Source organism: Hyaena hyaena, unplaced genomic scaffold (genome assembly GCF_003009895.1).
Source record: "Hyaena hyaena isolate Hyena2069 unplaced genomic scaffold, ASM300989v1 scaffold_225, whole genome shotgun sequence".
NCBI classification, from domain to species: domain Eukaryota; kingdom Metazoa; phylum Chordata; class Mammalia; order Carnivora; family Hyaenidae; genus Hyaena; species Hyaena hyaena.
The window spans coordinates 1476364-1503586 of record NW_024080857.1 but is presented as its reverse complement, the minus strand read 5'-3'; the positions used below and the strand labels follow the sequence as shown (position 1 = coordinate 1503586).

Sequence of the window (27223 nt, the reverse complement as noted above, 5' to 3'; positions counted from 1 at the left end):
AAGGTTGCAGTAAGGAATGAGGCTGGAGGCAGGGATCACACAATGAAGGACAGGTATCTGACATCCAATATGATGTGGGTGTGTGTGGGTGTGTGGATTTCTTCTGGAGGCATGTTCAATTTATGTCCCATTAGTGGCTTGCTTACAGGATTAGCTTGAAAATTATTAACATGACTCAGCTAATTATTTTTGGCCAATTGAGATCCTTTATCATCTCTGATTTAATTGTGTATATTTTCCTTTATGTGTTTGAAGAGAGCTATTTTGACTCCCTTTTACAATCCAGGGAACCTCCTCATTTTCCTCCAGATATCCCTGCAGCCTTTCAGGATTCTGTCCTAGGCTGCAGCCCTCGGTAACCTGCTAACAGAAGTGGAGTCCTGAGCTTGTCCCCATTTCTGAAGCATGTTTTGGGGGAAATCCTATTATTCTTAATTCTTACTCTTAGGAATTTTAACAGGCACTTTGTTGTTGTTGTTAGCTTAGAGTATCTTGCCCATGCCCAAACAATGCAAGCACGGACAACAACTTGCAGAGGCGTCTTCAAGATGGCAGTGGGCCAGGGGCACCTGGGTGGCTCAGTTGGTTGAGTGTCCAACTTCAGCTCAGGTCATGATCTCATGGTTTGTGGGTTCAAGCCCCATGTCAGGCTCTGTGCTGACAGCTAGCTCAGAGCCTGGAGCCTGCTTCAGATTCTGTGTCTCCCTCTCTCTCTGACCTTCCCCTGATCACTCCGTCTCTCTCTCACACTCAGAAATAAATTCAAAAAATTCAAAAAAAAAAAAAAAAAAGATGGCAGTGGGCCAGGCCGAGCCTCTTTTAAGAAGTCCCTCCACTGTTCACGGTACCACAGAGACTGAAGGAAGAAGGCCATTTCATGTAAATGAATTCAGTGATGTGGTTAAGCACAACAAAGTTCTTTATAAAATGAAAATTAAAATTATTCAGACCTGTCTTAATGCTTAATGCTTACTTATAAAGGCTAAATGACTAATTGGAGTAGCCATTTGTTAATTACTCATTCTAACCTTTGAGTTCATTATCCTTTAAGTAGCAAAACATATTTTAAATAGGCTATAATAAATTGAAATATTAAAAATATATGCCTGCTCATTAAAAATACTGTCTTTTCTCACTTTCATAAGTATGGTATTTAACACAGTAATTAAGTATTTTAGTCTCCTGTATCTGGGTTTGCAAGCTATTAAAGTTATAGACCATTTATGTGTTAGTAATGGCTGCTGCTGCTTTTTATGTTATTTTCTTGGTGCTCTAAAGATAATTTTTTATTACTAAACCAATATTTCAGTGACAGAGAGTAAATCCTTTGTAAAATTTGGCTTTCAACCTGCTCAAGTCATGAATGATTAAAAACATTTGTTTCATTAAAACTCATTAGTTAAACATTCAAAAAGTGTGTTTTAAATCCCTTTGCCAGAGTTTTTTTTTTTTTTTTTTTTTTTTTTTAGTTTTTCAGTTTTTTTTTTTTTTTTTTTTTTTTTTTTTAGTATTCTGAGGTAGCATTTTTTTTTCCCGTGGTTGAATAAGTCAGATGGGTCAGCCTTCTTTTTTAATTAAATATTCATTTAACAGTCTTTCACAATTTGTTTTCATGTTTTTTTTTTACTAAATTTGACTTAATGTAGTTGTTTGCTAAATCCCAAATGATGTCATTACACGTGTTCTTTTTTTTTCTATACCAATTCTATAAATGCAATTTCTCAGTAAATCAGACCAGCTTAGGTATTTATTGAAAAATTATCAGTAGGGTATTTTGGGATATTACTTGGCTCACAGTTTTAGATTGGGATTAATGGTTTTATATAGATTTTGTTTTCTTAGAAATTTGTAATCCCAGGTTTTTGTCAACAAGCCCATTTGAACCAGTTAAGTGCTTACCGTTTAAAGAATTCTAAAGTTAATTTTTCTGTAAATTTAATATGAATCTTGACAGTGATTCCCAATCATGGTGGGATGTCAGAATCACCTGGAGAGTGTTAAAAGCAATACCAGGGCCTTGATACTCTGATGCTATGGTTGACTTGGGCTGGAGTGGGCCCTAGCAGTGATGGGCTAGACATGCCCCTCAGGTGATTCTGATGTGCATCCCATCATTGGAACTGTTGAGTATTGGCAGGCACCTGGAGATCTTCTTACTCAATGGTTTTCAACCTTGCTGCAAATTGGAATCATGTGGGGAGCTTAAACAATTCTGATGTCTTGGCCCCACCCCCAGAAGTTTTAGTTGTTTGAGGATATTGCCTGGGCATGGAGATGGTAGAGAATAGTCAGGTGATTCTGGCACAAAGGCCAAAATTGAGAACGACTGGTCACCATTTTTTTTTTTAAGATGAGGAATCTGAGACCTAGACCAAAGAGATTAAGTGACTTGTTCAAAATCCATAGAACAAAACTACAGTTCTAATATTTGGACTTGTAGTCCAGTGTTTTTACCAGGACCTTACATTTTTATGAAAGTAGAGGTTTTGGCATGTCAGAAGTACCCCTAAAATTATGTTTCTTGGCTGCTTAGTCCAGAAAATGACAAATATTTTCTCTTAACACTGAAAATGTGAAAGTTTAGTGCCAAGATTGAATGATTACCTGTGTTATGACATAAGAGAAATTAGGAGCTTGAAATTAGACACACTTATGTATTCTAGAATTTGGGCATATAATCTGGAAGCGAACTAGACAAAGACGTAACCAAAGTGAAATGCGTTAGGCCAGGTTAGCCTCAGGCCATTATTTCCATAGCAGGAATCACAATGCGAGTGTTTATAACTTGGGCCATTTCTAGAAGGTTGTACCAGCCTATAAGGTTGGAGTCACAACTACAATATATGTTGCAAAGTGTACTTTATCAATAACATTAATAGCAATGCTAGAAATTAGAGCAGTGATTTAGAAATATAATCTTCAGAATGTCAGAAAAGGGGAAATGTTGAGAAAATGTTATAGGCTAACTATATGCTCTTATATATTTGGGGAACAAATGTGTATTTGGTACTCTTAGGGCAGAGGGAAAGTGTAAGGCAGCTGTTACCCTTTAACCCACATCTAATTAATTCCCCAAACACACAAAGCTTACTGCAACACCTTAATAGACTCGTCCTTCTATAGTCTTTTTTTAGCATCTTCATAAACATAAGGGTGTGTTTAAGAAGTATTTGTTGAATGAACGAAGTAGATTGTAAACTCTTAGGGCAGGTGTGTTGCAAAATGTGCAAAAGTAGCAGCAGCAACAGCTTCTGGGAATCTTGTTGGTAAGACAGATTCTCAGTCTACCCAAGAGTTACTGAATTTGTCCTAAGGTAAGGATTACCATAACTTTTGTATTCTCTGAAGGACCTAAAATAAAAAAATAAGTTGCTTGCATTTATAAAGTGATCATAGATGCTAGGTAGGTAGTGCATTACAAATTTAGTGCCATATGTAGCACTTTGTCTATCAGTTTGCTTTTGCTGCATAGTGAACCTAGTGGCTTAAGAGAAAAATTATTATTCCTCTTGATTCTTTGGGTGGGCTGAGTGCTTCCTCTGGTCTGGGCTGCTCAACTGTGGCTGGATGGCCTAGGGTGAAAGGCCTAGGCCTTTGTGTGTGTCTGAGGCCTCCCGTGAGTGTCTGGAGCTTCTCTTCATGTGTCTCATCCTTAAAGAGGATAGCCAGCGCATGTTTGTAAGATTGCATAATGGTTCTCAGCAGTCTGAGAAGGGACCCACTGAGAAGGGACCCAAAGGGACCCACCGGGCCGCACAAGGGCTGTGTAAGCCTTTGCTTCTGTTGCACTTGATAATGGCTCATTAGCAAAGCAAGTCACATGACGAAGCCTTGCTTAAAGCAATGAAACATGAGTTTCCATCTCTTGATGGAGGGAGCAGTCACATTGCAAAGGCATGTGCATACAGGTAGGGAAAGAATTTGTAGCTGCTGTGTAATTTATTCAGTAAGTATTTGTTGATGGATTACAACTTGTTTACTCTTCATAGAATATTAATGGCCTGCAGGAGCAAGATAGATATCCTTTAAAAACAAAAAGGACATTTTAAGAGCTGTAATTTTGTGATGATTTGTTCACATCTTGCCCTTTTTTTCATGGAGAACTGTTTTATTAATGCTTCTGCAGGAAAAAAAGAAGGGTCTCTGGGGACATCATTTGTTTTTTGTTTTTGTTTTTGTTTTTATTTATTTTTTTAAAATGTGGATCTGTGACAGAAATGGGTACAAGAGTTGACAGGTTCAAATTTTAAGATATTTCAGTAGAGTATACTTTTTTTTTCCTGTTAAAAATCTGATCATATGGATGTTTGGTTTAGAGTTTTGTTGCAAGGTCTCAGAGTTTGTTTATCAGTTACAACAATAGCTTTAAGACTGACTGTAAACACCTTGGGGCACCTGGCTGGTGCAGTCAGTAGAACAAAGGACAAGATCTTGATCTCAGGGTCTTCAGTTCAAGCCCCATGCTGGGTGTGGAGCTTACTTAAAAAAAAAAAAAAAAAAAAAAAAGACTACACAAACCTGACTCTAAGTTGGGGATGTGTATATGTGTATCTGGGAGGGGTAATTGGTATAGACACTAACTCAAGGTACATAGTAAAAACATAATGGCTGGGAGAACATTTTTTTACCCTGTGTTCACATCATCCCTCAAAACTGAATGTTTAAGAATATGTTTTATTCTTGCTTGGGTTATAGGGTGAATAAATACAGAAAAATTGGGAATATATAAGTATAAATTACAAAATAAAAATCACATGAATATAACCTTACCATTCAGAGGTAACATTGCACAAATGTTATTTCTGAATCAAATGCTGAAATACTCTTGTTTCTCTGCTTATTATGCAAATATTTTAATTGTAGATGGAAGTAGTCTGTCTTACAAGGTACTAAAGCTTCTGAATGCAACTACTGCCTTATTTAACAAATGTGTACTAATTATACCTATTATTTGTAGTTAATAAAAAGAAAAGGACTTTCAAATGGTAACTTTTCCCTGCTTACCCTGTTTTTTTAAAACATCTACATTAAAATTTTTGTTTGTTTGCCTCTACCCTTTATTTTGTTTATTTTGTTAATTTCTTCTTGCTGTTTTCCCTCTTTAATGTTTTTCCTTTATTTTTTTTCTTTTATTAAACTTTATTTTGAGAGAGCGTGTATGCACAAGAGAGTATGGAAGAGAGAGAGTGGAGGGGGGTTTGAGCAGCGAGAGGAGAGAGAGAGAGAGAGAGAGAGAGAGAGAGAGAGAGAGAGAGAGAGAGAGAGAGAGAGAGAGAGAGAGAGAGAGATTCCCAAGTAGGTTCCATGCTGTGAGTGCAGAGACCTAACTGGAGCTCAAAGTCATGGACTGTGAGATCATGACCTAAGCCCAAACCAAGAGCCAGATGATCAGTTGACAGAGCCACCCAGGCACTCCTTTATTTTCTCAATTGCAGGGTCCTTTTGCTTTCTTTGTTTAATATTATATATCACCTGTTCTTTTCCTCCACTACTATTCTGTTCTGCATTTCCATCTTTATTACTCTGGTCATTTTTATATACTTTATTTTTCAAACTAGACATGTTATTAGATTTTGAGAGATTAGCAACAAATTATCACCCTGGTGATCTCTTTTCATTTTTCACTATTTCTTTTTAGAAGTATTGATGTTTCTTTTAAAAGGAATTGGGTCCTTCCTTGCTGCTTCATCCTCCTACTGTGTGGTCCTCGACTGTGGTCCTTTTTGCTTTCTCTGTGATGCCCTTCAATCCCCAAACACAACAAAGCCACAGATGCCTCCCCAAATTCCTGACCTCCTCACATACATTCATTCATTAACAGACTGACATCTAAGCTACCACTTTTCATTTGAAACTTTGTACCTTTGCTTAAACTCATGTCACTTAAAATAAGCAAAGGGGAACAAAGGGTAGTTCTTGGGTTTTAAAAGAGGAAGTTTTCTTCCCCACCCCTAATCTGAACCTCTAACATCTGGTTCTGACTACAGATGGGGGGAAAAACAGACTTAAATCCCCATTCAGCCTGCTCTTACCCCCAAACACTTAGATTTCAGATAACATTTCTATTTTTATTCTGGTCTGAAGGGTCAGATGTTTTGGTTAATGACTTGTAACAGGAGAACTAAAGGTGGTGCCCAGTATGTTATATTTCTCTGAATCGTTGTAATGCAGCATACCAGCATTTCACATTTTTGGATGGGGTTAAATAGAATCATCTTTTAATGAAACCCTGAAAGTAAGAAGTTATCATTGAACCCCATGTGCTTTTGTCCTGTTTTAGAAACAGTAAAAACCAGATATGTTTAATTCATCTATACATTAAAAAAATCTGGGGCAGCTGGGTGGTTCAGTCGGTTATGTGTCTGACCTTGGCTCATGTCATGATCTCACCATCCGTGAATTCGAGCCCTACATCAGGCTCTGTGCTGACAGCTTGGGGCTGGGAGCCTGCTTTGGATTCTGTGTCTCCTGTTCTTCCTGCCCCTCCCCCACTCATGCTCTGTCTTTTTTAAATAAACATTAAAATTTTTTTTTAAAAATACTTGTTTTGGAAACAAAAAACTTTTCATCTACTATAAAATAATTCATTTTTGCATTTTTTAAAAATATTCTCGTTTATTTCTAGGAGAGAGAGAAAGAGAGAGACAGCGTGAGCAGGGGAGGGTCAGAGAGAGAGGGAGATACAGACTCTGAAATTGGCTCCAGGCTCTGAGCTAGCTGTCAGCACAGAGCCTGACACAGGGCTCGAACCCATGAATCATGAGATCATGACCTGATCCAAAGTCAGACAGTTAACCAACTGAGTCACCCAGATGCCCCTGTATTTTAACTTTTGAATAGGTAATGAATTTACATGGTGCCATGGGATATTTGTGTATTAAAAAATTTTTTTTAATGTTTATTTATTTTTGAGGGAAAGAGAGACGGAGCATGAGCAGGGGAGGGTTCTTTACTTTTACCATTGTGGTGGATATAACCAGGGAAAACTGCCTTGCTCAAGCTTGAATAGGTTAATGAAAAGGATAGAGCTCTTCCATTTCTCAAATTATTTTTTCTGCTTCAATGTACAGAATTAAAAGATACCTGAGAGGGAGGGATTATTAACCAAGAAAATCAAGCTGTCGTGATATCTGAGTTTATAAATTACAAACTTAAAGTAGGCCTAATTTTACCTACATTGTTTTTCATGTTTATCTCAGAAATTCAGAAGTTTGGAAAACTGAATTTTTATTGAAATTTTGAGTTTATTATGTGAAGTTAGTGGTTGGATTTTTCAAGGAAAGAAAGGTGAATTAAAAAAAAGTCTGAAATCCACAATTGCAGGTTGAGAAAATGATGAGCCAGCTTTTTTTCTGATATTAGCCTCAATTCATGGACTTTGGCAGTTTCACCTTTTGCTTTAGGGGTACTAAAAGATAACCGGAGGCATATCAAAAATTTTAAAAGTTTGAGCAAAAATCAATTCAAATCTGGCAGAATGCAATCTAGCAGAAGGAAGGGACCTCCAAGGAGCTTTAGACAAGGAAAGATTTGGGGGCAGCTGTCTGGCTCAGTCGGTAGAGCATGTAACTCTTGATCTCAGGGTCATGGGTTTAAGCCCCACATTTGGTGTGGAGCTTACTTAAAGATTTTTTAAATTAAAAAATAAAAAAAAGGGAAGATTTTTATGGGTAGAAGGGAGTGGGGATAAGGAAGTTATATGAGGCAAAAAAGCAGATTGGTTATTCCAGGGTTATTTTACTTTAGGGGATGGTAGGGGTTTATCAGATTTCCTAACTAGTACTAATCAGCTGATTCCTGATCGATTGGTTTAAGATTCCATTTCTGGGAGAGCCAAAACTATAATTAGGTCTCAGTTTGGTGACATGGGATTATCGCATAAGCTACTCCGTTTGGAGCTCATTGTCTTGTTTTAACAGTGGGTGAGATTGGACTGAAAAGTAGCCCAGTGGGGAGGTCAGTCTTTGAGACCATAAGCTTGTGTTTCAAGAAGTGAATGTGAAGAAAAGAACAGAAATTTTCCTCCTTCTTTACCCAGAGTAGGGGGAAATGTGTGTGTGTATGTGTGTATAGAATATACACACCGATCCACGTATTTATGGATATCTATATTATTTACTTGAGAACGGAAATCATATAGTATACACTTTTGAATCTCTCTTGCTCAACATTATGATTGAGAGAGTCATCTTATTGCTGCATGTTATTGTAGCTTGTTCATTTTCATTACTGTTTGGTATTCTGTTTGGGGAATATTTCACTATCCATTCTGCTGTTGACAGACATTTGACTAGTTTGGGTTTGAATAGCGCTGCTGTGAAAGGTTCTAGAACATGTCTTTTTGCTCAGATATGCATGCCGTTCTGATATATAGTTAAGAGTGGAATTGCTGGGTCATAGGGTATGCGTGCGTTCCAATTTAGTAGAATATATGTATACATTTTTGATATTTTAATATATTTATTTGTTATCTGTTGCTAACTTTCTTGGTCACTTAAAAGTAAATTATGGCTTGATTAATTGGCCAGCCCTCAAAAAAGTATTGCCTGTTTATATTAGGGGCTAAATGTGTGTGTGGTTCCAGTATAAATAGGGGCTGAAAGACTCAGTTCTGAGCCCCTAATTGGTCTGTAATATTGCGCCTGCCTCAGTTCTTTTGGGTTTGTGGTTCCACTTCTAAAAATGAGAAGACAGAAATATTTATATGATTTTAAGGTGACTTCATGTCTACATTTCTATATAATTATTTTGAAGTGTCCTTGAAAATGTGACATAAGTGTGCTTTTGTGATATCTGGTAACTTGAGCAAACCTACGTAGTAGTAAGAAGTAAGTAAATAAGTAAGTAGTAAGTAAATAAGTAAGTAGTAAGGATTGAATATGCAGGGATCTATTTGGCCTTGTCAGTAAACAGGCATGACTTTTAATAATAGGCTAATTTACATAGGATCTATGTTAAAATGACTTTTTCCTTACATGGTAATAGTTATCAGGAAGTTTAACAGAGTGTTTGAAATTACAGTACAGTATTTATAATCCAAATAATTTGATAACCTAGAATTTCATGTCCAAAGAAATCTTTGAATTTTGTGTTAAACTTCTGGTTGAGCTAAATGAATCAAAATGAGAACCATTGTGTTTGGTTTTATTTTTTAGTGCTGGATGGGCATATTTCAATAATCCATTCTTTTTTTATATGGCATTTTCCCATGTGTAATCTGTATTTGTAAATCAGTTTCAGAGTTGGAGAAAAATGAGCAAATATTTAATAGATAAATAATAATTAGTTATCAGTAAGCTGGATATAGTTCATTTTTGTGAGAACTTCTTGGTCACTTTTTTTTTTTTGCTTTTGTTTTCCTTTATTTATTTATCTATTTATTTATTTATTTTTCTTAAATACTTTATTGCCAAGTTGGTCACTTTTTGTATCATTTCTTTTCAAGGCCTGTAGTATGTCCCTAGCTTGGTTCTTCACTGTGATTAGGGACATGTGATTTGCAGCATGAAACTTCTAGAGTCTGGAGGAGTCTCTGAACTCCTCCTCACCGAGGTTCCTCAGACCCATCCTTAGCCTGGAAGAGTTTTAGTGACTCTTTCATGGAGTTCAATTTATTTAATTTTAAGGAATACATTTTTCCCCCTGAAATTCTGTCCCCCCTTTTATTTTGTGGTGTGAAAATATTATTTAATATCAAATAGATGATGATAGATTTTGTGTTAATGCCCTTTGGTGAAATAAATAAATATGTTAGTTTCCCCTATTTTTGTTATCGTTAAACATTTCAAGGTCTTTTAAATAAAAACATCTGGAAAACAGTTGGTCATAGAACACCTTCCCCCATCAGTCCTTTTATATCAAAAAGCTTAGCTTCTCTGCATCATAATTTTTCTGAGCGCCTTCGTTCATTTTACCCTTGATTTATTACTCCAGTCTGGCCTCTCAAAGAGCACTGGGCATGCTATATGCTCTGTGCCAAAAGAATCTCTTTCTGCCTTTTCCTTTCCTTCTCTCAGGTGCCAGAACAGAGCAGCCTTACCCTTAGGATAACACAGCTGCTCCTTTCAAACCTGGATGCTCCCTGGCCTTGTTCCAGCCTGTGGTGTGGCCAGCATCACTCCCCCACAGGCAGTGCCAACATCTTTCTTTCTTTGATTAGAGGTTCTTATGATAAAATTAGTTAGCTTAGCTTGATTGACATTTTCCAAGGATATTTATGCTGGTGGGTAGGCAGGGAGGCCCTGATTGCTCTTTAATTATTAAGTTACAAGGAGACATATAGCAGTGGGAAAAATTAGTTCTAGGTGGAGAATGCACTTTAGTAGCATTTGGAGAAGGTATTTTTTATTTTTCTGCTGGCAGAGAAACTTCTCTCCCCCCACCCTTTTGTTCTTTTTTTTTTAAAGTTTATTTATTTATTTTCATGTGACGGAGAGAGAGAGAGCGAGCATGAGAGAGAGCACAAGCCAGCAAGGAAGGCACAGAGAGAGAAAGACTGAGAATCCCAAGTAAGCTCCATACTGTCAGCAGGGAGCCTGATGTGATCCCATGAACCCCTGAGATCATGACCTGAGCCAAAATCAAGAGTTAGAGGCTTAATTGACTGAGCTACCCAGGTGCCCCCACCCTTTGTTCTTAAGGATAGAACCAAACATAGCAAAGAATTGCTTTCATTTAGAAATCTCAAAGGTTAATGGGGATGGAGGGAGATTATAGAAGGGAGAGGTAATTTGCTCCTTTTTCAAATTAGGTGAGCCACTTAGGCTGAACTAGTGATGTGTGTGGTCGTCTTCTATTTCCTGTGGTAGGAGGAAACAAGCCTTCTCTTTGACCTCTGGCAATATATTAACCACTCAGAAGAATTTAGTTCTCTTAGGATAGAGACGTGGGGGTGAAGTGGGGTGTGGTGATGAGGTTATTATCAGCCTGATGTTGATATTTGCGAATGTGAAAAGTACAGACTGTCCCCGAACTGGGCCATCCAGGACTCAGGGTGAGTTCTTCTGGGCTATTGAGCAAGAGTGATGACAAATGAAAGCCCATCAGTAGTTGCCCTTGAGTCTGCTAAAAGAGAAGCTAAATCATTCCAAAACAATGACTTTCCAGCCCTGTGATGACATTAGCTGACTCCTAGCACATTGGCTGTGTCATGAGAGGGATGGATAGATACGTGATTTGGAAAACAGAGTGGAATCTTTCACAAATCTTTAATTAGGTACTTAGATCTTGAGGCTGCTTTCGATGCAGTTTTACTTAGAGGCAGAGTAATGAAAAATAAAAGATCTTCTGAGGTTCCTGCTAAGTCAGTATATTACAGATGTTAAACATGCATATGAATCACCTGAGGGTCTTATTAAAATACAGATTCTGACTTAGCAGTTCTGGGGTGGGGTCTGAAATTTTGCATTTCTAACAAGCTATGAGGTGATGTTTCTTTTCTGGTGCTTGTCCAAGGACTGAAGTTTGAGTATAACTGTTGGACATTTATTTTTGTTCTTGCCCTACATCTTAAATGTTGAGCTGAAATCTAAGGCCCACTAAATAACTATCTTCACTCATTCTCCTTCATGTTTACCCTTTCTTTCTTACCACTTGACTATGGAGATGCTATTCATAGTGAAGAAGACTATTTTATTTTTCCCTGTGGTAAATATATTATAGGTGTATTATGGGAAGAACAGTGGTAAATAACAGTAATAGGATCCAAATTAAATCCATCAACCAACATACAGAAATTCTTTCTGAGCAGCAACGAAACGCTTGGCTACACATTGCTATTTGCAGACATCTCCATGTGGTAGCATATTCACATGTGTGTTATACCTAACAGATGTCTGCGAAACAGATTTTTGTGACAGATTTTGACACAGGAAATACATCAGGCTCCATAAAATTTAATGGAAAGATATATTGCTTAACTGCAGCCCATTTTTAAAGAACAGATTGCAGTGTATTCAGTGAAATCATTTGGGTCTTATTCTTGAGAGCTTTGGCAGTTTCCCTATCCAGAGAATTATCTATGAGAATGTCACCTGGTGGCACGGTATTTGATTGGCTATTGAAAATATTGTGTTTGGGGTTGACCATATTCAGTTTTCTATTAAAATCATGGAAAAAAGACACATTTCTTCACTAAATTTTTATCTGGTGAATCATTTCTGGAAGTGAGGGAATTACTGTGGTATTTTGAAATAGAAACACATCTTTTCAGATGTGCCTCAGCAATGTGATCTCTGAGCCTGTTTCAAATGGTAATACACCAGGGGCTGAGAGCCTGCCAAAGTAGAACATCTGCTTCTAAGACGTAGGCTTCTGGTGCATTCCTGTCTGCATGCTATTGTTTTCTTTCACTTGTTTTGTCACTTTGTTAAATCTAGCTATACTGCATCAAGAACACAAGAAACTCTCCAAATTCAATTATTATGACAGAAATCTTCAACAAAAGGTTTTAAATTTGCGTAACAATCTAGGAATTCCTAGTTATTCAATTACACCTTGTGTGATGCATTCTATTAAATTTTGGTTTTTGGTTTTTTTCAAACTCTCCTCAGATGCAACCTTCCCTGATGGAATTATGGTTGAATATATAGACCTCTGCATCCTTAGCAGCCTGGGTAGATGGTGGGCCTGTGCTGGTAAAATGGGCAGGCCCAGATAGGAAGGCAGTTGAATATATCTACGGCATGGTGGTGTTGCCCTAGCAGTCTCTTCCCTGAATACAGATTACTTCTGACTCTGCCATCTGTCACATTGCCAAACTCCTCTATACCCACAGACTTGTCTACCAGGCTTGCTGCTTTTATCTGACCTGTTCTTCTGCCTTTCCCGTGCCTTTCTCACTCCTTTTTAAGAGGCTCAGGGTTGAGTAGTTTCTTCCGTTAGCTTCTGTGTTCCTGAAGCACATTGAATGCACCTCAATTATATAATTACAGCATATTGTAATTGTGTGTTTTTAAATATAATTACCCATTTAGATGATAAACTCCTGGAGGGCAGGGGCATAACTGGTTTTCATCTTGTCCCCACTGCCTAGTGTTAGTGGCAGATCATAGTAGTGCCTTGAAAATGTTTATTGAGTGAATAACTTTATTTAATGTCACCAGAATTCCATATATCTGTATATATCTGTGTAGATATGGATCAAAATCTCTATGCCTATGAAATTATTCTAAAACAGGGAGAACTTTGATTTGTACAAACAAGCTAGACTTTCAGGAAAGCAGGGAGCTGCGTCCTAAGATCTGCCAGCAAATGAAAAGATTAACTGGTGCTGCTTTTACTGCCTCATCTTTTTGGATTATTTGTAGCTTTCCTTTCTCTCCTAATATTTGAGTTCCTTAAGAAATACTTGATTAAGCAGGAAATAAAATTTTCATAAGTTAATACACAATCTATCTCATGTCATTCTGCTGTTTAACTGAAATATTAAAATGACTTCTACTTTTTTAAATATTTGGATTTTCTTATTTCTGTGAAGTTAAAAATGTTTTTTAATGTTTTATTTATTTCTAAGAGAGAATGAGAGAGGCAGCGTGAGCAGGGGAGGGTCAGAGAGAGAGGGAGACACAGAATCCGAAGCAGGCTCCAAGCTCTGAGCTAGCTGTCAGCACAGAGCCCGACGTGGGGCTCGAACCCACGAACCGTGAGATCATGACCTGAGCTGAAGTCAGACGCTTAACCAACTAAGTCACCCAGGTGCCCCTCCTATGAAGTTTTAAACGATTGGTATCTCCAGGAGAGGAATAATGATTCTTGTGCTTAGTGTGTAAGTTAAATTTTGTAAGGTTTGGGTGTAGCAGTACATCTGTTGAATAACAATTTCACTAAAAGCATTTACCTGGTAGACAGGTACAATGATCTGTTAGCAGCATTTAAAAAAATTTTTTTTTAAATGTTTTATTTATTTCTGGGAGAGAGAGAGAGAGAGACAGCGTGAGCAGGGGAGGGTCAGAGAGAGAGGGAGNAGACAGCGTGAGCAGGGGAGGGTCAGAGAGAGAGGGAGTCACAGACTCTGAAACAGGCTCCAGGCTCTGAGCTGGCAGTCAGCAAGAGCCCGACGCAGGGCTCGAACCCACGAACCATGAGGTCATGACCTAAGCGAAAGTCGGACGCTTAACCGACTAAGCCACCCAGGCGCCCCTGTTAGCAGCATTTTTAAATGTCTCCTCAAGTGACATTATAGTGACGATTTAGGTACAGCTGAAAGCCAAAAGAATTAGGCTTAAATTAAAAAAAAAAATTAGTGTATATACTCCAGTTTTGATAAGTAAGGGGTTATTAATAGTGCTTGACTTTTAAGCAGAGACCCCAGTGAATAGAACTAGATAAGCCAAAATCTAGGATGATTTCTTATCTAGACATATGTCAAATCTAGTTATGTTAAGTCGTCTTCAGAAAACAGGGAATTTATGTGGCAGCTCAATTAAAAGACCTTTCTCTATAGTCTATAAACATTTCAGGTCTTCGTGTACATTTTACATTCATAAAATACTAAGGGGATTTTCTACCTTTGAGCATTTAAGACTTGTAGAAATTAAGTCTGTTGTCAATATAAATCAGTGGATTAACCTAATGGTATTTTCACATTTCAGTTCATTGTGTGGTTATGTAAATAAATATGTTTGGGAAATTAACTGTAGTAAATTCCTTCAGATCCAAATATGAGTAGGCTGCTTTCCAATTAGTATAGTCCAGATTTTGTCTAAAAATCTCTCTTGGTTGGTTTGTTTTAGTATCAGAGAAAATACAGTGGTTGTAAATTTCATAAATTCCAGTGTGTAAAAATACTTTGTTAGGTAGAAATACAGCTTTTAAATAATGTGTTTTGATGTTTCTTAATCCATGTCATTTATTCAAATTGACAGAAGAGTGTCCAATCCATTCAACTGCTACTATTGATGATGATAATGATTGTAGTAATAAGTTGATAGTACTTAATAATACTAGTAATAATGATTAACATTTATCAAATGTTTGCTATATGTCAGTTTCTTAAGCCAGTTATTTACTACCATGTATCAAACCACCACAAAATTTAGTGGCTTAATTTAACAACAATTATTGTTTGTTATGATTTGGTAGGTTGACTTCATATGACGTTGGCTTGAATATTGGCTCAACTGGAAGGTCCAATGCATTCACTCACATACCTAGCATATGTTGCTGCCTTGCAGCTGGGAACACACTTGGGTCTGCATGACTTCTTGGGCATCCTCACAGCATGGCATCTAAATTCCAAGAACATTTTCCAAGATGGCAAAGACAGAAACTGTAGCTCTCTTAAGGCCTAGCCTAAGAATTTATATAGTGTCATTTCTTCCACATTCATCAAAGTGAGGCATAGTGTAGTCCAGGTCTAAGGGGAAGGGAAGTAGACACCACTCCATGATGGGAGGAGTGGCAAAAAATTTTTGCCCATCTGTAATCCTCCACAAATCCTCTGAGGTTTGTCCTCTTGTAATTCATATCTCAGAGATGAAAAAAACAAGGCTTAGAAGGCATAGCTTAATACTCAAGTCATTCAGGTACTAAATGATTTAAGCTCCAGTTGAGGTTAATTTGACTCTGGAGCTGCCCTTTTAACTAGTGTAATAAACTGCCTTCAGGGTGTAGGTAGATTAGATCTATTTGTCTTCTATTACAAAACCAAGATCTGAAGGAGTTTTATTGATGTGGGGATTATTCTGTTTGCAATCGTACTGAAATAGTAAAGGGATTTGATTCATATTATTGATCAGCCATCATGTGGTAAACATAATAGTCTCCCTAAATTTGGATATGTCTAAACTCTTGGTTGAGATGAAAGTTAAAATTCTTAGACCTGTTGTTATCCTATGCTTTCTACACATATTAGCACATTTCCTTACCAAGAACAAATAAATAAAAGTGACTTTTAAAAGCATAAGTTTCCCAGCAGGCATACTCTATTATAGCAGTCTGCATTTTTCATATGGTTTCAATATTCTAGAGTTTACTATTCATTAACATGAAACACAGAGCTTTTACATTGCCTTTTTTTGTTGTTATTTCTCCTGCTTTGTGGTTTTCTTTCTTTTGAGAGCCAGTGTTCAAGGATTTCCTTGTTGAAAAAAGATAAATGTCAGAATGCCTATTATGGTAAAGAACAATAAAAATTAAGGCTTCCAAATACACTAATGATTTTTTTGTATTTATTATAACTTTAATTTTCTATGTTAGATTTTTGTATCCTGACTTAAGGAATTCTACAATCCCAGACAGAGGTATATTAAAGGAATTTGTAAATTGAAGAGGTCATATAGCATCTCATACTTCTTATTGGTTACAGGCTATAAAATGGATTCACAATTTTTGTCGAAACCAAATGGGCTTTTTTGTGCCAGGTCTATCTAGTCACCTCCTACCAGCTGGAATAAAAGTGATGGTAGATTCATAGCATGAGGCCTCCGAAATGATGTACCACAATCACCTTATTTTATAGAGGGAAAGAATTTGAATAAGAAGCTTTCAGCTCTTTTTTCATTTCATGGAGCAATGAGACAGAGAGCCATGTCTGGAACCCTACACTAACAATGTCCTATTTTCCTCCACTATATTGTAGTATTTCCTTCATGATGGCACTTATTGGAAATGTAGAAACACTTATCTAGAAGAGCCCATCACCAATCCCAGCTACAGAATAAATGAAATCCAATTGTACTTTCACCAGTTTAAGAAAATCTTAGACCTTACAAAAAATTTTTTTAATGTATCTTTTGTTGCTGTGTTCAGAAAATTTAAAAAGTTTACAGTGGTCCAGGAAATCATACTGCTAATACCTTTGACAGCCATGTCTTCCTATGATTGGTTTACCTTTTTGTTTTTCATTTTGAAAGGAAAAACATATCTCAATATATTCATTGCTTTAAAAAGTTTAGCATTTCTCTGCGAGGCTCTAAATTAGCTCCTTTCTTTTGACTCATTGCCGTATATACATATCATGTATTTGGTAAACTGAAGGAAAAAAAAGTGGGTAATTGAATCCTTTGGTCATATGTAACTAGAAATTACTTTCATGCTGTTTCATGACAAAGAATATATGTGATGTGTCAATTTGTCTGTATAACTATCAAACCATGCTCCAAGACGTAACTCCACTTGAATTGTGTTTTTTAAGCAGACTATTATAAAGGTAGGAGATAAAATCACCAGCTAGATTTAAAGATAATGAGACTTAAACAGATTGAGATGACTCCTTGTTCTCTTGAGCAGTATTCGATTGTTTGACCTTTGTAGTCCCTGCTTAATGCTCTAAATGATTGAGTCATTCTGTTAGAGAGGGGTTTGGGAAAATACTAGCGTGCCATTGGTGACTGTACTGTGGCCAAAAGGCTAATGCCTTTTAGAAAATTGAGAATCAGTGGTCAAGTAAAAGGTTTGGGGTGACGGTACTGGAAATGCCCACTTGACTTGAAAGCCAAAGCAGTCTAGATGCCAGTGGGACCTGTCGCAGGATGGGAACATTGCAGTGGGTATGGAAATCTATTTTCTGTCCTACCTGTACATTACAGGTTTGCCCGAGAAAATCAGTATAATGACTCTCCCATGACATTTTTGTTTCTTGTTGAAAATTGGAAAATTTAAAGACAAAATTATAGAGAAACCATATAAATTTACTACTCAGAGTACTACTGTTTATATCTTTGTGTATATATCTTATAGTTTTTCAATTTATCTATAATGTGATATTCAGCTTTTTAATAGAACTAAGACTGTATTGGGCATACTATTTATTATCCTTTTTTCCCTTCTCTCTTTTATGGCATACATGTGCACATACACATTCAGTGTTTTATAATGTGGTATCCATATCAGATTATACCAAAAATAAATGAGAATTGCTTACAAAAATCATGTTTGTTTTCCCCCCAACCATTGGAATAAAGATAATTCCTATCCAAGGGGGGAAGAGATGGAAAAAAAAAAATCTCATGATTTTAGTTTTCTTCTGCTGGTCACTCACAGCATGAGCACCAGGGAGATGAGCTTTATTCCCATTTGTCTTTTATTTGCTCCATGAGAGCAGGGTTGAAGTGGGACAAAGGTATCAATTAGGAAAATTTCCAGAGCCAAAGGAGGAAGTAACTGTCAGGAACAAGTAATGTGATGGGAAACTATGTTATGCTTCCTCAGAAAGTATGACAAATGTTCAATTTAATTGAGCTTCTGGAAACTACACATGAGGGATCTAGCACTAATTTCCTTTCCTAGCTTGCTGGTATGATATTTCCATTCACCAGAAAATTAAAAAGGATAAGGGAGGAAAGATCTTAGAAGTCATAGAACAGTTTTTTTTTTTTTCTAATTTAGAGTCAACCCCCTGATTTTTAATCCTTTATTTTTAAGTCTATTTATTTTGAGAAAGCTAGAGAACATGTGAGCAAGGGAGGGGCAGAGAGAGAGGGAGAGAGGGAATCCCAGATAGGCTCCATGCTATCAGCACAGAGCCTGATGTGGGATTTGAACCCATGACCCATGAGATCATGACCAGAGCTGAAGTTAAGAGTTGGAGGCTTAATTCCACTGAGCCACCCAGGTGCCCCTAGATTTTTAATTCTTAAAGCAGCTTTCAGTAAAACTTCTTTTCATCAAAGATTGGAAAGTTGATGCCTTACTATGTGGCATTTCTAGAAACTGTTTTTATACACTGCTTCTATCTATATCTGTTCATTGGCACTGCCTTGGCGTCAGGAAAAACTTTCTTATTTATAGTTATTAAAAATTTTTCTTAACCCTTAAATATAGCATTTATTAAATATCGATTATGCATAAAAAGCTTTTAAAAATATAATAAGACTTTTCCTTTTCCAAGAAAAGAGTTTTGCTCTGATGGAAGTGAAATGCAATGTATATATATAATAACCATGCTGCTTTTCAGAGAAACTTTGTGCTATGGCAGGTCGTGCGAAGTGGTGGAGGTGTGATAGATTACACCTGAGAAAGGAGTACAGGAAAGATAGCATGGGAGTACTTTGACCTAAAATTGGTACAAGTGGAAGCACAACAGGCTGAAGCATGGGAGCTTTGTACCTGAGAGGAGGAAGGGATGGGTCACTCCATGGTGTGGAGCAGAGAAAGCAGGAGACCATTTGAATAGCTGAAGGAGAGCACAGAGAGGTGGTGTAAGAAATGGCAAAAAGCGGGGCACATGGGTGTTTCCATCCATTAAGGGTCCGACTCTTGGTTTCAGCTCAGGTCATGATCTCATAGTTCGTGAGTTCGAGCCCCACATGACACTGTGAGCTGACAGTGTGGAGACTGCTTGGGATTCTCTCTCTCCCTCTATCTCTACTCCTTCCCCACCCATGCGCACTCTCCTCTCAAAATAAAAAAGTAAACTTAAAAAAAATGGCAGAAAGATAGCTTTGTCCCACAGACGGTAGAAATCCTTAAAGGAAATATTTTAGGAAAATATTAAACCGTATTTTATTAAGTAAAACAAAACCAAAAATCACTCTTGAAGTGTCAAATGTGATGAAAAATAAAAATTGTGGAGTAGGGAGTGTAACAAGTGAAAGATAATTAAGAATTTTCCATTTGAAGCAATACTTCTAATTGAATAATTCAGATTACTAATTCACTGTAATTTTTTTTATGGTAGTCTACAAGGAATTGCAAAGAACAAAAAAATAAATCTAGGTTAAAAAAAAAAAGAGAAAGTGTTGCTTCAGATTTAACTTTGTTTTGTTTTTGATGAGACTCGTCTCTTATCACATTATGCCGTGTCATAGAAGTATAGTTTGAACTTCTGATGTTTCTTTTGAAAAAGAACCTAACAAAGAAAACAAAGTTCTGTGTTCTGGTTGCTTCTATATGAATGTCATAGCGATGATGACTTTTCACTTAGTTCACAGAACTTTCATTATACTTTACCTTAAGTAAAAAAGAATGTAGGAATAGATTTTTTCTTTTCTCTCTCAAGCAATAGACTGGTCTACATTTTAAGATTTATTTTACAAAAGGATACTTGTTAAAGATTAGGTTTAATCAAAAGACGTCCAACACTAAAGACAAAAGAGTTTTCTGTATTGAAGTGCTCTTGTTAAGCTTTTAAACCAGTAGATATGGTGATCATATCATACTGAAGTATGTTTTCATCATAAATTTTCCATTTAAAATTGTTGAAATCCTCAGAGATGTTAACCCCACTTTGGCATTGCCACAAAATTAAAATAACTGACATTAAAACAATTATTTGGGGAGCTTTTTTGAATATGTTGAGTTAAGGTTTATTGTAGTTATTTCTTTATGTAAACTGTCATAAACATAGGAAATTTCAAAATCCACACAAATGCCCCCATTCAACCTTGAAGTTATCTAATACCTAGCTGAAGTCCCATTCACCTTATTGTACCTGCCCATTGCAGGGCTACCGTCTGGTCAGTGCTGCATCACCCTAGGAATTGTAAGCTCTTCTCCCTCCCTCACTGATTACCACCTTTGTTCGGGTCCTTTTGCGGTTTTATTCCCACTGCATTGTCCAGTGCCATAGGAGATGTCGGAGTCCCCTAAATTCATGAAGAGTAGGATTGTACCATCATCCTTGCATTATCGGTGCCTAAACCAAAGTTAGTATATGTAGATACTCAAGATTTGTGGCATAAATGACTGAATGGATGAACCGAATACTTGTCCTTTGCTTGCCCTGGAACTATGACGGGCAACCATTGACAACTAATGATCTTGATAAACTGAGAACGATGATTTTTGCCTTATTAAGATGGTTATCAATTTAATGAACAATAATATGGGAGAAGGAAGAAAGACTAATGATAAGTTACTTACACTTTTAAACAGAGGTGGTGGGTAGAACTAATAATAACTCTGATTTATTGTTTTAAAATTTTGATGTGTTAGGCTCTTACCTCCAGGCCTTATTTACTCATGACAATTCAGTGGGATGGGCATTTTTATTTAAGCTTTTAGGGGTGAGGAAGCTGATGCAGACTTCAGCATCAGCAACTTGTTCAAGAGTACAGATGCAAACCTAGTACTGTCCAATTCAGGCCACAATCCTTAATATAGGATAGTTGGCGGGTGAAGCAGATTATCTTTTGAATATCACCTGGGAACTTGTCAAAGGATATTATATTTGAACGTAATAGGCATATTTCATGCTTGAGTTAGGCTTAAGTAAGGCGTTTATAAATTGTCCATTTAAAACTGTTTTAGAAAGGAAATATATTTACTGTGAGAGCAGCATCCTTAATTTGAGAGATGGAGTCTTAGTTTTCTTAATAGACGTTTGCAGGCAACATATTTGGAAATATACCACTGTGAAATCAGAGGACGACCAGTGTTCATCTTCCTCAGCCACAATGTAGGGCTTGGCCTTCCCAGCCATGTTAGTGGTAGGTGATGTGTTCTTTAACAGAGGAAAAAGGTTTTCCTTTGTTATTCAACTTAGTGCAGTTTTGGGACTGACATCTTTTGCTAAATTCCTTTTTAAGTGAGCAGTTAAATTTCTTTTTTTTTTAATTAAAAAAAATTTTTTTTTACAAATAGTTTATTGTCAAGTTGGTTTCCATATAACCCCCAGTGCTCATCCCCACAAGTGCCCTCCTCCATGCCCATCTCCCCCCTCCCCCCCACATCCATCAGTCCTCAGTTTGTTTTTCAGCATTCAAGAGTCTCTCATGGTTTGCCTCTCTCCCTTTTCCCCACCATTTCCCCCCTTCTTCTCCCCCATGGTCCTCAGTTAAGCTTCTAAAAGTAACTTGGGGCAGCTTGAAAAATGATCCTTTCCCCTGCGATTCAGGGTTAGTCAGTTTCTGCTTACACTCTTCACTTCTCTCATGACGCGGGGTGGACTCTGAGTGTTTGTTGGTATTTGGACTTGGCAGCTCTGCCTCATACTCCTTCAGAAACTTTGCAAACCTTAAAGCATTTGGGCAGGGAATGGGTAGGATCCAATTTAATTTAAGGCTCTCAGGACCCATCTTAATAATAGTCTCTGTTCCCATGAGGGAGAAATGAAAAGCAAGGCTTACATCAGCTTAGTCTCTTCACTTTCTTAGGAATCGAAATGTTCCCAAGGTCAAAAACAGTGTGAAGTAACTCTCTAAACCCATCTTGGAGGGCACTACATCAGAAATACAGTGAATGGAAATTGCTCTTTAACTGGACGTGAGTCTCGTTTTAAGTGCCACTGTTTATATTCTTTATGTCCTGCCTCTCTTTTTAAGTTGAATTTGTTTCACCTTGTAAAGATTAAGAAGAGCATGTTCTACTTTTTAAATGTGAGAATTAAATTAATAGTTTTTAGATAAAAAATGGTCTCCCATTTCTTCTACCAAAGGTGGTCCATGCTCACAAACTTTAGACCTCGCTGATATAAAGTATCATTTGAAGTTTTTCACTAATTCAGCATTTAAAGCTTTTTATTTCTTCTTTGATTTATGACACAGCTGTTTCTTGAAAAAATGCATGGACTATATGCCATCCGATTAGATTACATTCTTTGTGTATCTCCCACATTTAGTGGGGGCTACTAATCAAATCCTGATATATTTTTATGCATTTTTCAAATTTAATTTATCATGTCAAGATGGCTATGTATTTGGTGCGTTGCCCCCACCATATTGTATCATAATAATCTGTTCATGGCTTTTTTCCCCATTTAACGTGCTATGTTTATTAAGGGTACGATTGTATCATCCCACATCATTGTGTGCCTCCAGTCTCTTAGGACGTTGGCTGTAGCCACTGTAAGCTACTGAGACTTATTCCTAAACAATGAAACTCCATCATTCCAGAAGTCATGCTAATTCACTCTGGTTCAACCTCACATTCCGTGCAGTAATGTAATCTGACTTTTGGAGAAATTGATTCATACCATTTTGAAGAAATACAATATTAGGTGGCTAAATCCAGGATAAAAAGAGATACCTTGCTGTGTGGGCAATATTGACACTGCTGATGCATTGCATACTTCAAAAAATAATGTCGCTAGCTTTCTTTCTCATTTACCCGCCCTTCCTCTTCTTCAAGTTTCCTCGAACACCAGCATCTTTACTGGCATACCCAGTATTGCCACCTGGAAGCTACTTTTTGATCACTTGGTATTTCAAGATACTACTTTTCTGAAGCTTATTTCTTAATAAACAAAATTTCACACAAAACTGATGTTAAAAATGCCATAGCTTGTGGTGGTTAATGGCAGATGTGGTAGTAATTAGTCAAAATGTCTCTGATGTGAAAGTGTTGCAGAATTCTTTGTAAAATTAAAGTTATGTTTACAGGGTTATTGAGTCTTCGTGGACAAGCTTTTCTTTACTTCTTTTGGGGGTAGGGGAGTTTAGATGATAGAATATATTCTTAATTTGTAATAATCAAATCCTTTATTAAGCACTCATCATTTTGGTGTTGAGATGAGCAGCAATCAGTGGACCTAGGGAAAATTGGCCAAGTATGGAAAATTTTCATAATAAGAAAAAAACATTTCATCTGGAAAGAAGACGTATTGTCATTGCCTTTCTTCCTCCTGTGTCTAAATGGTTAGAAATAATTCTATTCTTGGATTTTGTTCTCAAAATTAAAAGTTATTTTAAAAGCTGAGAAGGGGAATTAAAGCACATAATGTATAGCAAAATAATGTTAAACAGCAATAAAGCCCCGGAATTACATAAAAGACAAAAACCATAAGCTGTGATGATACATTTAAATGACATTGGATAGTACAATTAGGTGTCAGTTCTTTTCATATCTTGCTGTGAATTGCATCCTCTAAAAACTGATCTTTTAAATAATGGATTTCCAAGGTGATCATTTACATATCACATACATATATTACGTATATGCGTGTATTTAAAAATTAGATATAAATTAAAAATTAGATATAAAATAAATAGAGATATATATTCTCGTCTGTGTGAAAATTAAGGTGACACAACACTTTTGCAGTCACATGTTTTTAATAACTTGAATTTGAGTTTCTTTAAAGACTAAAGGCAAAAATATATCTTTTTTCACGGCCTTAATTTATGCAAAAAGTTAAAAAAATGTGATCCACTTGCAGGAATAAGAAAGTTGAACTCTTACCTACATTTTATAATTAAAAAGTGATTATTTAATTTTAGATACTAATGATTACTAGAGCATCTAGACTGTAAATTATAAAGATAAAATGTTAGTATTTCTGCTTTTAAAGGTGGTGGCTAACCAGTGGATCACATAGCTGAGATGGGTAATCACTAGCATTGTGCTTCAGACTTTAGATCTAACAAATAAAAATGAAAAACATTTGGATGTGATTAAAGAACAAAGGCATAAGTGGATAGAGAGCAACCAATTCAGACATAAGGAACAGTTGGTTTACCCTAATTATAGCCATCGTGATGTTTTCTTTTCTTTTTTTTTTTTTTTCTGTATGTATCAATTGGAAGTTTGGCAGAAAATTAACCCTTTTTCCTAATTATATAAGTAAATTTGTTGCAGATTTTCTAAAATGACTTTATGTTCTTCCTTCAACTCAAATTTCAAAAGTCAGTTGCAGCTTGTACTGACCACAATTCTTCCCTTTGATCTAGTTCAATAGTTCAGTTTTCATTTCCTACAACTGAATTTCTTGTATCTACCATCATCTAAATGAGGATGTATCGATATAAATGAGAAGATCAAAGTCAAATAAAGAACTTTCACATTTGGGTTAGGCTGAATTGTGTGGAAGTGTGGCTGAATCTAAGAAAATAACAGAGCATTATATATAACTATAATGACTTTGCAGATTGTTTATTGTTGTTAAGCATTAAAATATGGGCTACATTTCTGATTGCTCTTTCTCATAAGTCTCCTCATAGATTATAAACATTATAGAAATGGGGACAGTTTGGTTTTCCAATAGAGATGCGTTCATTGAAGTATAAGAGTACTTTATATTATTGTTTCCCTTTCATTCCTACTTTTCCCACTTTTTATCATGAGTACCTTCCTTTATTCTGTATTCTTTTTACGTGGAAAGTTATAGATCCTTTTCTAAATGTTTTAGAAAGAGTGATACTCAGTGACTTTATTGACAGGTGTGTATTGTATGATCTCTTCGGTACCTAACATGTTTTGATTTTTTTGCTTGTTATTTGAGAGTCATTAAACACAGATACATAGTGAAAATGGGGCAAAGAACCATATCTCTCTGCGTCATAGGCATATTGAAATATTGTGTAGTTTTAAATGCATTGCAAATGCGATGGCTTTTTTTGCTGATTATCCTCAATATTTACTTTTAGTCCTAAAACAATTGCATTCTCTCTCTCCTCACCTTTGACCCCTTACCACACACACAAAAGCAGCTGAAGCTTCGAAATGCAAAGATATAGATAGATAGATAGATAGATAGGTGGATGAATGGATGGATGGATGGATGGATGGATGGATAGATAGATAGATAGATAGATATACTGAGTTTTGGTGATTCTGAGTAAATAGAAATATAACGAAGCATGGTCAGTCCAAAACTGAAAAGTTCTTTAGTTTTTTGTGTTTCAATTGCTTCTTTACTGGTTAATGCTAGCAGTTTTGGGCTGATTCACATAATGTTATAAAGTTTTTATGAAGTGGCAGGAAGGAGTGCAGGTGATATTCTGAAGTATGAATCATGTTTTGAATCATGTTTTAAATTCTGTCAGATTCCCCAGAACTTACCATGGTAATTACAGTTCAGATGACACCTGCCTTTCCCAACATTCTACACCACTTTTTTCATACCAGCATAAATTTTTCTCTTTTTAAAAAAATGTTTATTTATTTATTTTGAGAAGAAGAGAGAGAGCACAAGCAGGGAAGGGGCAGAGAGAGAGGGAGAGAATCCCAAGCTGGCTCCATCCTGTAAGCACAGAGCCCAATATGGGGCTCAAACTCACAAACCAGGAGATTATGACCTCAACCAAAATCAAGAGTCAGATGCTTAACTGACTAAGCCACCCAGGCGTCCCATAACTTTTCTTCCTAAAATGGACTTAATCATGTGCTCCGTCTTTTTAATCCATTGGCTCCCTGTTCCTTCTAGCCGTAGCTCTTAATAAGGAGAGAACACTAGAATTGCTCAAGGAGCTTCTGAAATACAAGCATATCTGGAACCCCATCATCAGAAACTCTCATTTCTTGGTGGGAGTAGAAGTGTATTTGACAAAAAGTTTGTTCATTGTCTCAGGTGCCTCACCCGAGACATATATATATGACATATATATATGTCACGTCCTCACCAAACTTTCTCATCCTGTGTGCTGCCACTCCCTTCAATGATTTTCTGCTCTTCTCTAGCTATGCTAAACCTGGCAATGACACAAATAGTTCTATTCCATCCCTCTGTGCTTTGTATAGAAGCTGCTGCTACTGCCCCATTACTTTCTTTCCTTCCCTTCCTCCCCTTCACTACAAGTCTTTCATCTGTCAAACTATGTAATCTTCCCTAGAGCCTCCTCTAATGATAAATCTTTCCTTGCTTCCTCATGTAGAAATAGTCACTCTGACTTTTGTGTTCAGCATTTATATTTGATTATGATTTTTTATCTTCCCCATTAAACTGTGACTTTGTTGAAATCATGTAATTTATCTTGTTCCTGCTTATGTTAAATAAATAAATGGACGGATAAAAAATGAAAGCCTTTTAGGAATTTAAACGTATAGTTTATATGAACATTGATTTTAGATTCATTATTCAGTTGAGGTTCATGATCAGCCACCAAAACTTGTGTTAATACTGTTTGTAATTTTATTTTTCATAATATGTATTCCCATTAAAACTTACATGCACCTATATATATATATTTTTCATTTTCCCACCTCTGTCTACAGACGAAATCTCACCAAACTGTCCCTTATCTTCAGTCACATGCTGGCAGAAATTAAAGCAATCTTTCCCAATGGGCAATTCCAAGGAGATAACTTTCGTATCACGAAAGCAGATGCTGCTGAATTCTGGAGGAAGTTTTTTGGAGACAAGTGAGTACAAATAATTATTATAATCTGCATCCATTTTTTGAAGAATGACCTCTTCTTACCTTGAGTTCCATATGGTATCGGTTTTACTTGAATAATTTGAGACTGTACTTGAGCATATTTGATAAATGTTTTGACTGCTAATTTTTCTGTTTAGCCACCAAAAGTGTGCCTCAGTTACTGAATAGTTTTATGTTAGTGTAAAGCAAATATCAGTCATACTATATTTGTTTGGTGAGCATTCGTTGAGTTAAATAAGAAGCAGAGGTAT

At 36.5% G+C, this 27223-nt stretch overlaps 1 protein-coding gene across 4 annotated transcripts in view; it reads left to right on the top strand.

Annotated features, from left to right (window-relative positions):
- The window catches only part of CBLB (Cbl proto-oncogene B), a 222592-nt gene that overhangs the window by 66964 nt on the left and 128405 nt on the right, over nucleotides 1-27223 (top strand). For all 4 annotated transcript variants that reach the window (XM_039243216.1, XM_039243213.1, XM_039243214.1 and 1 more), the window contains exon 4: nucleotides 26809-26955. In XM_039243216.1, the coding sequence (XP_039099147.1) occupies nucleotides 26809-26955 (147 nt within the window). The remainder of the gene's footprint in view (nucleotides 1-26808; nucleotides 26956-27223) is intronic.